The sequence below is a fragment of the Engraulis encrasicolus genome, chromosome 16, assembly GCF_034702125.1.
Source record: "Engraulis encrasicolus isolate BLACKSEA-1 chromosome 16, IST_EnEncr_1.0, whole genome shotgun sequence".
Lineage (NCBI taxonomy): Eukaryota > Metazoa > Chordata > Actinopteri > Clupeiformes > Engraulidae > Engraulis > Engraulis encrasicolus.
In genome coordinates, this window is record NC_085872.1 from 51,209,775 (window position 1) to 51,225,383 (window position 15,609).

The window sequence follows — 15,609 nt, forward strand, 5'->3', positions numbered from 1 at the left end:
GCAGAGTGAGAGGGGTTTATAAAGGGCTATGGGGAATAGGCTACAGGTGCTGGTGAGTGGCAGATTGGTGATAGGATGATTGGGAAATGGGGTTGGATAATTGGGCAATCAGTAAACAGGGGAATTAGATTGAGAGATTGTAGGAGCTGAGTGACAGGGGGGGGTGGCTGGCTGGGAACCTGGTGGTAGCGTGACATATATAGTGTGTAAGGTGGTATGCAATATATATTTTGTGCAACTCATGTGTAAGCTGGTATGCATCGTTGTTGTTCCTGATAATTTTTCCTCATCTCATATATTTCAACATTTTACTTGCGCATGTATGTTGCATTTTACTTCGTGGCATGTTTTATCTGTCCATCGGTGGAAATATATCCTTTATAATCATCCAATATTTTCAGTTGATGTTTTTTTTTCTGTATTCAGTTTTTTTTTTTACACTCTTCATGTAATGTATTTTCAGATTTTGACTTTGGTGTGTGGAATTAAAATCTACTGCATATTCTGACGTATGATTTTCCATTTTTCTTTCTTGCAATATTCATCATTTGATAAATAAAAAATATGAAATGTATAAATAAAGTTTTTCAGATTAATGTAAAGGTTTTGTTTTATTCCTTGTGGGGGTGGATGGGCATTCTTGGAACTTAAACACTTTCCCCACTACTCACCAGGGGCGTCAGTAGACTCAGTACTATACACAATAGGGCACCAAAAAGAAATGGGAGCGTGCAAAGCGCACAAGCAGAACATTTTTTGGGCAATTTTTTTTTTTAAAGAATGGACAGAGATAATTTAGGAGGGTGTTGGTATTACTTGTAATATTTATTTATTTAGTGATTTATGGATATTCTAATTTATGTTACACAATACAGTGATGGACAACCTGAATTCATCAGTTTAGAATCCAGTGCCACATATTCCAAATGACATGATCTTTAGGTAAACCCAAGTAATTTGGAACAGCCTAGTGGCACTGGACCATAACTAATGAACCCAGATTAACCATCACTAAAATGTAGCATTGAGATGTGTTCATGGATTCGATAATCATGTGATAGGGCCATGGATGCATTTACTTGGAATAACACATTCAATACTGTGCTGTTGTTTACACAAATTCTATGTCATTACATTTCATATTCTTCAGCCTTTTTTATCTACTATATTGTTATTCTCAAAAATTGGATCGTTTTATCTAAGCTTCATCTAGTAGTTGATTTATTTTTATTTTTCTGCTATTTTATTAAGGCTGCCTGGTAAATATCTGATTTGCGCACAATGCACCCAGCCGCGATGCCTCACTTTGTGCCTGTAGTTTCCCCACAACTCGCCGATGAGGAACGTTTGTGTTCACAAGTGCTCGAATGGTTTTCTGTCTAATAGCTCCTTCATTTGGAAAAGGAGACACGGGACAGACGCTCTTACACCTAGTGCGCCCATGCAGTGCCGTTTGAGCGTTCCTCTAGGCTATGGGTTCGAGTTTACAATTTTATAGGCTACCATCGCGGGCGTGCCAATATTCTGCGTAGTATTGCTACGCCAGGTGTGTAATGTGGCGCATGCTACAAGTGAGAGGCACACCAGGCTACGGAAAATGAAAGGGTTGAAATTGTGTTACCTGACCCTGACATGATGACATCGAATTTATTTGATATGCAGGCTCCAGTAAACCTGTGTGTTATTTGTTATCTAAATGAGTTTTAATGTTTCATTGACATGAAAACTAGGACATTTCCATCATTTCATAAAATATCCCGGGACGCCCTAGTCTGGCGGCATACGCCATACTCAATCACAAGTGTGATCGAGTCTGGGGACCAACTGTACATTATCTCGTAGGGAGGTGTGGTTTCCGTAGCCGTTGATTGGACGGCACGAGTGTCTATCACTCGCCAGAGAGAACCCATGCTGCCTTGCGCGCGATGACGTGTGTATATCGCGACGAGGAAATTATCTGCAAGAAGCGAAAACAGCCAGACTAGAGAGCAACAATGGCGCCAGACGATTTTTGCCGTTTATGCAAGACAAATTTAAGAGAGGGACCACCATCTACATATGCACATTCAACAGACATGTTCGCGATGAAAAAAGAAACGACTATTTCGGACAGACTGGCGTTCCTAGGCGTGATTGTATCCTCGGTGTCGGGACAGTCAAGGAGATGTTGTTCGCGTTGCGCCTCAGCCATAAACAGGCTCGAGAAGGATTTACCTCTATTCAGGCAATGGGAGGAAGAATTCCAAGACAGCAACGTTTCCAAAAGGCCACGCGAGCCAACGCCATCGACGACACCGAGGGATTTGAAAAAGACGTGCCCAAACCCACCGACTCCAAGTGCCAGCTCCGCAGTCAAGCCAACAGCAACAACAACTCAGGTATCCAGTTTAATTCTCTGTTCAATCGCTCCAACTGGTAGCTCCAGCTCCTTAAATTCAATGCTGGCTAACTATTACATTATAATCTCTTCATAGACAACGTAACAGTTCTTGTTTAGGGTTTACTGATCTTCCAATAACGATTCCCTGATTGACGCTCCCAACGCAGGACGCTCCCCTGTCGGCTCGCTCCCACTAGCCAGACTATCGATCCCACCGCCATATAACGGAGCTACAGATGGTGTAACTTCAATCTGCTCATTACCGTGCCGGGCCGCGACAGCGTACCGTGATCATTACACCCTGTGGCCATTCGGAATGCGGGGGGCAGTATAGCACCGCTTTTGCAGAGCAGCGTCTGCCTGTGTCTGTGGTCCGTTTGTGCTTCCGTCCTTGCCCGTCCCCCAGTTTTAGTAGTAGTAGAAATACAGTCAGCAAATTGCATGTTTTATTTAGCATTGGGCATTTGATAGGGCATTTGATAATAACACAAGTGTGAGCCCTAAACAAGACCACAATGTGAATTTAAACTCGACTTTTTTTCTGTCTTGCATTCACCGTCTCCCAATCCGTCTCTAACTTATTTCAGCGCTATTCAAGCCAGGAACGGGTATCCTCAGGATACAGAGTTTGCATACCTACTACAATTTGAACCGGTAAAGACAATTAAAACCGACTCAATCAGACAGGAACACCATTGTAATTAAGTGTGTCCCGTAACGCCAGCATGAGAGAGATCGAATTTTAAATTTGGCGAGGACATTGTGTTGCACGTAACATTGGGCATTTGATAATAACACACGCGCGAGCCCTAAACAAGACCGCCAGTCGACGGTGTTTTGTTTTTATTATTCTGCATTCATGCCAGGAACGGATTGTGAACACTTATGACCGCTTCTTTGGAGGCTGGATAACCTGTCACACCACGACGTGTCACAAAAGGCTGTGCACTGCCTTTAAAAAAAACAAACAAAAAAAAACACAGCAGTCGTATTGTCACGGGGGTGACAAACTTGGACTAACTGTTATTCTCACTGATTGCAAATGTTTGCAGGTGCCAATGGGAAGAGGGAGAAAGGTGATTGGGTGTACGGGGTGGGTATGGGCTTTTTGAATGCAGGTGGCAAGATGGCGAGGAGGATCCGGAGGAGGACGAGACGCACAGCTACCGCACAAGAGAAGGGTCGGAGAGACTACCGCGGCCGGGGGGCAGCCTTGGGAGGGGGGTGAGCTGCACGCCGGTATCCGGATGGGGCCAGGAGAAGATGGGGCACGCGTTCGGTCCTTTGGACGACACAAGCAACAGACGACTACGAATGGCGCGGACGACATATTGCCTGAACGAGGTTTGCGGCCAGAGTCACAAAGAGGTTGCGTTGGAAAGCTGGTGGTGGAGGACGCTCACCCCCGAAGTTAAGTGCCACGCCTGGTCACCATAGCCTTCACCTTGAAGCCTCCTCCCCGCTGTGTGCGCTGCCCCTGGCCCGCTCTGTCTGTCACTCACTCACTCTCTCACTCCCGGACCCAGCGAATGCACGATCGGAAAAGACTTTTTGCGCAGCGAGGATGGCCACCCCTACACCATCCTCTTATGTGTGCTGTGTTGGTTGCTGTGCTGCTCACGTGTGCTCCTTTAAATAAGTAGCTTAGTTACTCGTGCTGTGTAGGCATATTTTATTCACAATTGGTGATGGGAGTTAGCATCCCCCTGTGCGTTATTCATACGAATTCAGAGACTGGAAGCCTGTTTACCCTTCTCCTATCTCCACCAGCTGATCCGCCTCCGCGTGCCCAGACGAGCCAGGTGGCCCCGCCCAACCTGTCGGAGGCTACGATGCGCACGGACCGAGTGAGAGGTTTGAGGTGCTGATCAGAGACATTGGACCATTGGACCCCGCGGACAGAGAACTGGTTACACATCCACACACACGCGCGCACACACACACACATGCATACAGAACTATGTCTCCAAATAGAAAATAAATACTTGATTTAAATGACTTTGTTGTCTTGGTGTTTCCTGATGTGTACAATGCTCCTCGGGGTAGTTGGTATTAAGTGGTGGTGCCGCTGTCAAACGCGCACCCCCCACCTGTGACAGTATGATAAGTGTTAAGATAAGTGTGAAATTCTTTTTTTTTTTTTTTGCTTAGGCCTATTTTTTTGGCAAACGAATTCATTAATAGGCCTAATTACTTCTATTGTTAAGGCGGCTACATAGTATAATTTGTTTTCATTATTTCATAATTGTTGTTGGTGGTAAGCCTATATAGGCTACTATATAGGCTATTTTTAATTAGGCTAGTTGAATGATTCAACCAACCGCCCGAATTTAATTAAAATATTTGGCTATAGGCTACTTTCGATTCGATTGTGTGTGCTCTTCTTAAAACCTGATTTTAATATGGCAACCAAGCATAGGCCGTACACATTGTGAGGGACTAAACAAGTGCGTCCAATGCGAATACTCCCTCTTGTGTTGTTGGAGAGAGAGAGAGCTCTTTTGTGTGCGTGTGGGTGTTTAATCACCCCCTCCCCCACAGACAAACATTCACTCCGTCACACAGTTGAAGACTGTAGTTAGTTGACATCTATGTAAGCGCCCCTCCAGGCGTCTGCCTGTGTTTGTGCTTCCGTGCTTGTCCATCCCCCAGTTTTAGTAGTAGTAGAAATACAGTCAGCAAATTGCACGTTTTATTTAGCATTGGGCATTTGATAGGGCATTTGATAATAACACAAGTGTGAGCCCTAAACAAGACCACCATGTGAATTTAAACTCGACTTTTTTCTGTCTTTCATTCACCATCTCCCAATCCAGTTTGCATAGGCCTACCTACAATTAAATTAAATAAAAAAGACGTTTTTTTAAAAATATATATTATTATTATTAGTGCTTGTGGACACTTGTGAACTATGACTCCTTCTTCGGAGGCTGGATAACCTGTCACACCACGAGCTCTTTTGTGTGCGTGTAGGGGTTTAATCACCCCCTCCCCCACAGACAAACATTCATAGCGTCACACAGTTGAAGACTGTAGTCAGTTGAAATTTATGTAAGCACCCCTCCAAGCCGTGTGAGTTTAACAGTTTGCGGCCAAGAGTTTTTTTTTTTCACGAGCGCGCGCGCACGCACGCACGCACGCACACACACACACACACACACACACACACACACACACACACACACACACACACACACACACACACACACACACACACACACACACACACACACACACACGAGAGATGCAAGGCAGAGTATGGATATTGTTTCAAAAGTTTGAATGTTTATTTGTTGTGATGTTACAAATAGCAATAAAAACATAGATCAATAAAAAGGCGTTCAAAAAATCAAACTATGCCTAAAAATAAATCCTTACAAAGTCTTTTAAGTGTCCAGGTGTAGGCCTAGCCTAGCCTACTTCAATGTCCTTACTCCCGTGTCCATACTGTAAATCCCATGGTGCAAAAAGTGCAGTTGGCTAGTGACTCAACAAGGGTGGCAGCAACGCAGTCTGGTCTTGATTCAGAATTCACTCAGGACAAAGGCGGCATTCAAAAAAAATCTAAGTAGGCTATGCCTAAAAATAAATCCTTACAAAGTCTTTTAAGTGTCCAGTCACCTGGATAGGCCTACAGTCATCGACCAAATCATCGATCTAGGTGGTGAGCCCACTGGTAGGTGAAGGGAAAGAGCGCACTACTGCACAAACAACAGGCCGAGTCGCAGGAGACACAGCGAAAGGGACGGAACGCAATTCTGGTTAAGCCGGGCAGAAAGGATGTTTTCTGCTGTCTTTATCTGCAGTGTAGCCTACATTAGGCAACTTGTAAAGGCTGCTGTGTAGGCATTGTCTACTAAAACTCTGTATACTTGTAAAATAAATGTACACTCTTACTGAAATGTCAAGTTTAGCCTACGTTTATTTGTCTATACACAGAATTAAAAATCAATAGGCCTACAATAAAAACAATATGAGGTAATAAAAGAGTATGACGTGTGTGCATCCGTTTTTTTGTTCAACATTGTTCAACATTGTCATAAGATGGTGCGGAGAACCAGGTAAAGACCACAAATGCCCAGACGCTAACCAGACATGGATACCAAATTATTTCTATTTATTTATTATATTTTTAGGCTTAAACATATGTTAGCCTACTAAATATTGAAAGAAGGAAAAGAAAAGACAGACACGTCGAGGCTACTGGTCGTAGCCTATTACAGCAAATCGAACATGCGCTTTATGCACACATAGCAATAAAGTAAAAGGAATTCAACTTCGGAGCGCAGTGGGTTTCGTGGGTCCGGGGGGGTGGTGATGGCACGTTTGGTGTCTTTCCACCACCCCTGCACGGAGAGTGCATGGATGGAAAGCATATCCATAAAGCATCTGCATTCCTTCTGGAAGAATTAGGCTACAAAGAGCTGGTTACAATTTCAGTAGGCTATTATTTCCATAAAGGAATCGAATAGCCTAATTGTCATAACAAAAGTTGCAGTTTCAGTCAAATAGCTCATATTAAGTGGGGGACGAGTAATATTTCATAAGCATATTTTAGTTCATATATTATGTCATTCATTCTGCAAAAATGAGTATATTTTTCTCTCAAAAAATGACATTGGTTTCAATGAGGGCACTCTTGTTCTGGCAGGGACTCGCTTTTCGGCACGACACTGGCTGTGCCAAAAATTGTTTAAAAGTTTTTATCAAATTTTGGTCGGCACACAAGGTTTTGGACATACTAATTTCTAGTGGCACCTGGGCTGCGTTTGGTGCATTGATCAGTCATGTTGCCTAGCGAAAAAGACAGCCTGGGTGAGAGGATGAGATCTTCCTCGGCTGGCGAGCGCTCAGCATGTGTGCCCACGCGTTATCTTCTCTCCCAAGACCCGCCAGTTGCTTACAAGTCAATTTGAGCACGAAAACAGCAAAGACAATGTGATATTTCATTCAAATAGGGCCTACACACTCCAAATAAAACATTGGTCGGAGGGATTTTCAACCGGACCGCAGCGCGAGCAGACAGTCAGTGTGAAAAGCCAACTCTACCGGGAAAATCGCCGCTCGCTTACCATCAGTGCGCGAGCCCTGAAAATCGCAGCTCGCTTACCATCAGTGCGCGAGCTCTCGAAACAGTGAAGTGGCATATCGCAACAGCACATGCGGATCAGCCAAATCATATGCAACAAAGTCGCCAACAAAGCCTATGCTATGGCTGTTGTTTAAAATAGGCATTGGATTGCCAACCGTCCCTTGTATTAAGAAACAAACGTATGGATATGAGCTGACATGGGACTCAATGTCGTTCAAATGCAGGGAATTGCATCTGTTTTTTTTCCTTTTGTATTCGTTTGCGTAATTATAGTTTTTCTGTGCGTTCCGGGACCTCTGTCCAACTCACCGTCGCTGTGATGTCATATGTTTTTTGCGTTCCGGTACCTTGTGATTTACAAATTAAGCATTGATTACGGAAGTGTAGGTTAGGTTATCGCCCCAGCTATTGGCGATGTAAGATAAATAGCCAACGCTTAAACACTCAAACGCGGCGCTGTAGGTTACTGCAGTGAGGTTTAGGCCCCCTATTGCACTCTCCATAATTTTTACGAAATGAAAAAAGTATCCACATCCAGATAACAAGTTTGAAGTTGCAATATTAGACGTTTCAAATCTTGCGATGCGAGAATCGGTATCGGGGCTTGTGGCTTCAATTTACGTCTACACATAGGCTAGAGCTTGCACATTAATAGCAATTCATCCGATCATCATAAAAAAAAGAAAAGAAAATTCATTAGGCTATTTATTCTTTTTATGACTCTTCTTACTTCCTGGAGGTGTTCTCACACAATTTAATTAGGCATGTCGTTATCCGCTGAATCGGTGCGTGCTGGTGAATATGAGCATATTAATATGCCGTCAACATTGTCTAAAATATTCCATATGGTAATAAATGTTGCCAACACATTTGCGCTTCTTCACCACTCTGTGCTATGGTTATCTGATATGAACAAGAGAGAGAGAGTGAGAGAGAGAAAGAGAGAGAGTGTGTGTGTGTATGTGTATGTGTATGTGTATGTGTGTGTGTGTGTATGTGTATGTGTGCGCGCCCGTGTGTGCGTGTGAGTGAATGGGTATTGAGCGAGCGCTCCCAAGTGCCACCCGGCGGTTGTTTGGGTACACTGCAGCTAGGCCCGGTACGTACCGAGGTGGATGACGTGGCATTACCTCGGTAAAGGGTGTGCATTGTAGGGGGACCGACTGTAGTCATCTTTTTGATGTTAGTTTTTTGTTCCTAACCTTAACCCTAAACCTAACCCTAACCATAAATCGCTTGTATGTAGCAGTGTATGATAATACGTGAAATATAATCGGGTGGGACTACACGTCCGGGAGTGATAGAAACACCTAGGACTACACGTCCGGGAGCGATCTCAGTTGGGAGTGTCCATCTGCCACCGGCCAAGAACTAGCCATTTAAATAGTCCAGTATGAGCACGGTTTGGTGTTTAGTTGTCCCAGTCAATGGATAGAAGGGAGAGCATTTGACAGTCCCCCTACACTCACTGACACTTCCCTCACTCCAACCTTACTGCATTCATTTACCATAACGTGTACTGCAATAATAGTCTTAGATAATCTAAGCATATTCTGTTTTTAATAGCCTAAGCCTTGGTATCCACTTATTTAATCAGAGACTATCAAACTACTTTTAATCACTGAAAGACCCAACAATAAATATAACCATGATGGCAAGCTATTTCCATGGACAAATGCGCTTAAATGCTTGAAGTATTGTGTATTCACAATCTAATTGTTAACTTTCTTTCAGGTCACCATCAAATATCCTTCCCAAACTATGACAAGGGTGTGTGAGCCTGAGGAAGATCCCATAGTCAAATTCCTTGCCCTGAAGAGATGGAAAGAGGCTGCAAGCCATGCACTTAAACATCAACACCTGCGAGAAGAAATCAAAGACGGGCTCCTTAACCTAATACGCAAAGAATGTGAGGCACTGTGCTCTCGAAAGAATGATTTCATTCTGTGGAAGTCTAAACAGGCAGACCTTAAGTCATTCTCGTTCATCAGTTTAAGAGACGACCTTCATCGGCTTGCTCCATTTTTACTCAAAATGTTCAACTGCATCAGCAATGACAACAACTTCGCTGCCTGTACTGCTGCCGCCATTGCAATAAGAGGCAGACAACCACGCATGGCTGCATTATCTTATTGGATCAACACCATTCTACAATACGGAGGAGCCAAAAAGTCTGTCTTCAATCGACTGAGCCAGTTATCCATCACCACATCCCATAAGAGAGCAGTGAAGAAACAGCAGGAGTTGGCACTTGCCTGTGGGGCGGAGTTCATACAATTCAAAAGTGGCTTCAATGCAACAGATTCTGACTTGTTAGAGGCATCCCATAGCCTAGAGGACCTTCATCTGTCAGGTAAGGGAGAAATGTACTACACATGTAACGCAATTACACAGTTACCGTTATACTTTGTGTGATTACTAGTTTGTAGTTTGTATATTGTTTGGACAGATTTATGTGTTGGTCAAATGTACATTTATACAAATTATGCATCTCTACAGATGAAAACGACACACCAGCCCCCAGACCGGAAGACCACCGTGTGGCATGCCCGCAATCATACTCCATAATCATGGACAATCTGGATTTCTTTGTTCACACATACAACCAGTCCATCAGTAGCAGCAACAAAAGCATCCACTGGATTCACCATATAGCCGTCCAAGACCGCATACCCACAGACCACATCTCCAACATCAAACCGACAACAGACATTCAACAGTACAGGCTGAGATCATCACTTCCACAGCAGAGCACCCAGGGTTTCCTGCGCTGTGAATTCACTATTCTTGCCACAAGAATGATGACCAAGCACATGGCTGCGTTTGAAAGTTTTGGAGACACAGTGGTTCATCACATCCCTCATCTGTATTCGAGTGAAATGTCAAGAAAATCAACTGATGTAAGATGCAAACAGGGCATGCAAATGTGGCTTTTTTTTTCTTTTTCTTTTTTTTTAAAAACTTGCTCACATCTATAATTTATCCTTTTCTCTCTCTCTCTCTCTCTCTCTCTCTCTCTCTCTCTCTCTCTCTCTCTCTCTCTCTCTCTCTCTCTCTCTCTCTCTCTCTCTCTCTCAAGTTCCCCTTAGGCCTCTTCTTTAAAGATGAAAACCAAAGAAGTGACTTGACTGAAGTCTTAAGACGCATACAAGAAGAGTAAGTAAACTGAACATAACTGTAACAATCTGCTATGAACAAGGCTATGATACCAATTCTGTTACACTGTCATTCATCACATCACATTGAGGTATGTTATTTTGATCTTTAAACAGTCTCTCTCTCTCTCTCTCTCTCTCTCTCTCTCTCTCTCTCTCTCTCTCTCTCTCTTCTCTCTCCTCTCTCTCTCTCTCCTCTCTCTCTCTCTCTCTCTCTCTCTCTCTCTCTCTCTCTCTCTCTCTCTCACACACACAGGTATATGCCCACAGACCCTGATGGGGTACAGCACTTGCTGATTGGAGGGGACCGCCTCACAGAAGCCAACTGCCGTAATATACAGTGGCAATATTCCGATGCAGACACCGAGGAGGGACGAATGGAGGGGCTGCATTTTAAATTTGAAGATTGGCATGCCATTCGAGTTCTGTTTGAGGTGAGGGACTATGCGATATACAAAAAATTGCATTACATCATTTGTTAACCTTTTATCTTTGAAATAGATTCAAATATGGGCTTTCAATGACTAAACATGTGTTTTTGGATATGTTGGAGCCATATTTCTATTTTGTGGAATCTTTATGAAGTTGATACAACCAGGTAAAGAAGAGTTTTTAGTTAGATACTTACCTATTTGATCTGGTTACCTACGTTTACTTTCCTTATAGGTTTCTTACTTTTCTTGTTTACCTATTTCATTCTCCTGTTTACATACTGTTTACATGGCTCAACCTATGTACATACGTACCTTATTTAGGCTTAACCTGTGTGTAGCCCTAAGCACCCTCTGTCTTGCCATGCTATCTGTGAGTGAAATGATTGGTACTGTGAACCCCTCCCTCCAACGCACATTGGTGGCGCAAATCACAGATTGGATTAATTGGTACACTCACAGGTGCTTGGCAGACTGTTTAGAAATTGCCCGCAACAAGATAAGTTCTGTATGTTTCTATTGTAGATTCATCACAAGATCTTTTTCACGGAATCTGCTAAAGACCATGGCACCCTGTTCGCCAATATGACCAAGCTGAGGTATGACTAGACTTTATTTGTTATAGTAATCACGGACATTTACATTGCCTTTGTAAGTCAGGTTGCAGACATTGGACAGCACCTCTGTATATTGTTTCTTGTGTTAACGGTCTTAAATGCTTCCCACAGTTTCCGAAGACTCTAAATCTGATGACTTTACATCCACTGCAAACTTTGTTTGTTCGGGGATGGGAAACACAGTCCTGACATCATGAAAATCAGCTGTGCTGTTCCCGGGGAGGTTGTTTATGAACTTGGCATGGTGGTATGATTTTATCTATGAACTGTATGAATGTTGCATGAGATGTATGTCTGCTTACTCACATTATAACACATAACAATTGAGTGAGAGAATGAGTGAGTGTATGTATAACTGCAGAGCATGTGAACTGTATGAATGTTGCATGAGATGTATGTCTGCGTACTCACATTAAAACGCATAACAATAGATTGAGTGAATGAGTGAGTGTATGTATAACTGCACAAGATGTAAACTGTATGAATGTTGCACGAGATCTATGTCTGCTTACTCACATTATAACATAACAATAGCGTGAGTGAATGAGTGAGTGTATGAACAACTGAACAAGATGTAAACTGTATGAATGTTGCATGAGATGTTTGTCTGCTTACTCACATTATAACACATAATAGAGTGAGTGAGTGAATGAGTGAGTGTATGTATAACTGCACAACATGTGAAATGGCAACAGAGACTAACTTGTGCGCAGCGTTACTAATGAGTTGTCTCAGTGAGTGAGAGAGTGAATGACTCACTACACCGACAAGGAATTTGAAGGGGCCACAGAGAGAGTAATTGTTGTGCAGTGAGTGAGTGTGTGAGTGATGAAGTGAGTTCCCTTACAAAGGATGTGAATCAGCTGCAGAGAGAATGATTTTTTTTGTGACAAGACACATATGTTTGTGGCCTACATTACATTGACAGTTTCTCATTCCAGGTGCAGCAACGCAAAGAGAGGACCCCGTGCTGCATTTAATGCTTACAGGGACTTTGTCATCAAAGATGCGACTGCTCTGTTCATATCGGCTGTGATGGAGCATCTTGGCTTTGATCATGTCACAGGTAAACCATTAGTTAGCAAGAAATGATACTGATAATGTCATGCATAATTTTGCATGGGATGCACGTAGTATGGCGCGGGACTGGCTAATCATGGTCACTGATTCAGTATTGAAGCTTGGAAGTAAATGCCTGCGTTGAGTTTAAGTACTCCCTCAATCACCTAATTTGTATTTTGTTTGTCACATTACAGATTGTCCTGAGGGCCTCGTACCACAGGACATTAAAGAGGCCTCTCCAGAAGAAAGAAGAACATGGCTCAACAGATTAACGGCTGAAATTGTGTCCAAATATGTTCTTCTGCCAGGCATCACAGAGGCTGCAGAGGCTGCAGATGCTGCCAGTAACCCATCAGCCATTCCAATTCTGAAGAATCAGTTCCCTTGTCGCATGCAGGGTTGTTCAAGAACCTTCACCTACTTCAAAAGAAGACAAACCCACGAACTCAAGACACACAACCTGGTTATGCCCAAAGAAGCCGCGCCAACCTTCCCCACGGACTGTGATCACAAATATGAACATTCAGTTGCCAGATTAGGTTTCAGCTTCCTTCTTTTGGATTTTTTGGATGCAGTAAAGGAAGGAGATGGTGAGAGGCTGATGCGTCTGTACACAGTAGCGCTGCTATTCTACAAGGCGTATGGACACTCTAGCTACGCATACAGCACTTTCCTCCTTACTGTACAGATGAATGCCACATTGTCACCGCAAATTCAGGGATTAAAGCAAAAAAAAGTAATCTGACTGAACTTTTTTACCGGTTAGGCACCCGATCGAGTATCACTCCGTAACCCTACGAAAACCAATGTAGCCAGGCTCTGCCCTCATGACGAAACATACATGCAAGGAATGGTGCCAGAGCCAGCGGCATAGGCAGACGGGGCAGTCGCCTAGAGCAGAATAGGCCTATGTCTTGAGGGCGCCAGTAATACCAAAAAGTGCCACAAAATCAGAACTTCAACCAACATAAATCTTTACACTTCACATGAACAATGAATATTCATTATACACTCAGTAGACCTATATAGACTCAGTATGAGTGTACCTGTAGGTACTAGATCAGATGTGCTCAATCAGATGTAGGCCTACAATGCTATGTTTACAGATGCCAATTTCTAAATACAAAAAAAGGAAAGAGGGCGGGCAGGCCAAGGCCGCACACCAGATTGACTAGAACTGGCCGAGAATGGAGGGATAATGGATACTATATCAGACTGCAAAGATTGAACTGAAATTTGGGGCATGTTTTGGTTATTTCCTCTTATTTCTACCCATTGTTTATGAATTGTTCACAACATCATGCAGAATGGATTCACAATGAATGCTGCTTCAAAATGGTAGCTGATCTCACAGAATTATTGACTTGGAATTGCAATGTGTTGATACAGTGAGTGATCCCATTATGGGGTTTTTTGTTGTAGTAGTAGGCTATATTTTGTCTTTCACATTAGAATGGGCAAACACTGTTCTGGTGAAAGCACTGGTGCGCATTGCTTGCAGTTGTATTTCTGACATTTAAAAAGCCCTGATCATAGCAATCAGAGGGAGAAAACTAGCTTTAATTATTTGTATGTTTTTCACCCTTCGGCCTTTTTCAGTATTCATCCTGTTACAAATAACTTGTTGACGTTTACAAACAGGGTGCGGTATGTCTACCTCTGTGTTCTACCGTTTTGAAAACTACTGGCTACTTTTTTGCTTCTCGATGTGCGGTGCCAAGCACACGCTTACCATTGATTTAAAAAACGTCCCCGATTCTTCCTATGCGCACGTGTTCTAGCCTACAAGCTGACAGGACGCAGCAGACACGACAGTCACAGACATACGTCTATCGTTTACAAAAGTAACACACTTTCCCAAGCTTGTCGCGCAGCTTTCCACTCGAATCAAGGCAAATCACCCACCCATCAGTCCTGAGTGCGCAGTGCGCAAATAGGCTAACTGAACTCAAACGAAACGCATAGTCCGAGAAGATGGGCACAGACGTTGAGCCACTCAAAAACAAGCGCACACACAACTGTTGCTGCTGCACACTATTCCAGTTAGCAGAAATAGCGTCACACAGTAACCAGCCTTGAAAGTGAAACAAACGTCGAAACGGCATTTATCGACCATGAGTCCACCCATCAGAACACTGCTTCCCAGAACAAGATGTGGCATAAATTGGCTCTGCCAGGGATAGCCTATCCGTGACCCAAATGCAACCCATTTTAACTTATTTCTTGAATATATATATCGGCAACAACAAAGTTAATCTGCTATGAGTACAGATGAGACTGTGAATTATCCGTTGTCAAAAAGACAACTAGCTCTACACGCAGCCAGTCAAACGCGCTAAACTTTGAGGATGAAACGCATGGGGCTATCCTAGTTAGCTGCCATAGTCGTCCCATTGGGGCTATGAATAATGCTGGTAAGAATCACGATGCTTAAAAGGCAAACCCTTCATGAAAAGGACATCATACGCAGTCGAAGTAAACTATTCATTTTTTTTTCTCTAAATATCTGCCACGGCAAGTGCAATGATATGGAAACGTCACTGCACTTTATACATTGTATTACAATTATTTTCTTTTCTGCCATCAGCAACAATTTTGGCTATTTATTTTTTTAATCTCTCGCGTTGCGCTGCCACAGAATTGTTGACCGCTCGTGTACTTTTTTTTGGAACACGGAAGAACAGGGGATGACCCAAAACTAGGCTACTGATGAGTGAATGTTGTATCACATCGCCAATGGTGGAGTGTATAGCCTAACTACATCCGTAGGCCTACACCAAACACACCTCTCGTCCCCTTCTCATGACCAGGAGTGCTCTCGATTTGAGTTCAGTTTAAAAGTAAAAATTGTAAATTAATTGACATAAATTAT

At 43.1% G+C, this 15,609-nt stretch overlaps 2 protein-coding genes across 2 annotated transcripts in view; both read left to right on the forward strand.

Moving 5' to 3' along the window:
* Positions 1 to 2,419, forward strand: part of LOC134466153 (NACHT, LRR and PYD domains-containing protein 12-like) — an 11,637-nt gene extending 9,218 nt beyond the window's left edge. Inside the window, exon 7 of the mRNA XM_063220048.1 lies at positions 2,225 to 2,419. Within this exon, the coding sequence (XP_063076118.1) occupies positions 2,225 to 2,419 (195 nt within the window). The remainder of the gene's footprint in view (positions 1 to 2,224) is intronic.
* Positions 2,420 to 9,107: 6,688 nt separating this feature from the next.
* Positions 9,108 to 13,477, forward strand: LOC134465903 (uncharacterized). Its single transcript, XM_063219798.1, has 8 exons — positions 9,108 to 9,825; positions 9,972 to 10,372; positions 10,552 to 10,628; positions 10,884 to 11,061; positions 11,584 to 11,657; positions 11,787 to 11,922; positions 12,617 to 12,741; positions 12,932 to 13,477. The coding sequence occupies exons 1-6, from the start codon at positions 9,234 to 9,236 to the stop codon at positions 11,800 to 11,802; spliced, it is 1,338 nt and encodes a 445-aa protein (XP_063075868.1). The 5' UTR covers positions 9,108 to 9,233; the 3' UTR covers positions 11,803 to 11,922; positions 12,617 to 12,741; positions 12,932 to 13,477.
* The last annotated feature ends 2,132 nt before the right edge of the window (positions 13,478 to 15,609 follow it).

Excerpts from the sequence above, each read along its gene's own strand:
- LOC134465903 (XM_063219798.1), top strand. The coding sequence starts at position 9,234 with ATGACAAGGGTGTGTGAGCCTGAGGAAGATCCCATAGTCAAATTCCTT. Across the intron at positions 10,629-10,883 it reads TTAAGACGCATACAAGAAGA|GTATATGCCCACAGACCCTG; the intron begins GTAAGTAAACTG and ends TCACACACACAG. Across the intron at positions 11,062-11,583 it reads CCATTCGAGTTCTGTTTGAG|ATTCATCACAAGATCTTTTT; the intron begins GTGAGGGACTAT and ends TTTCTATTGTAG.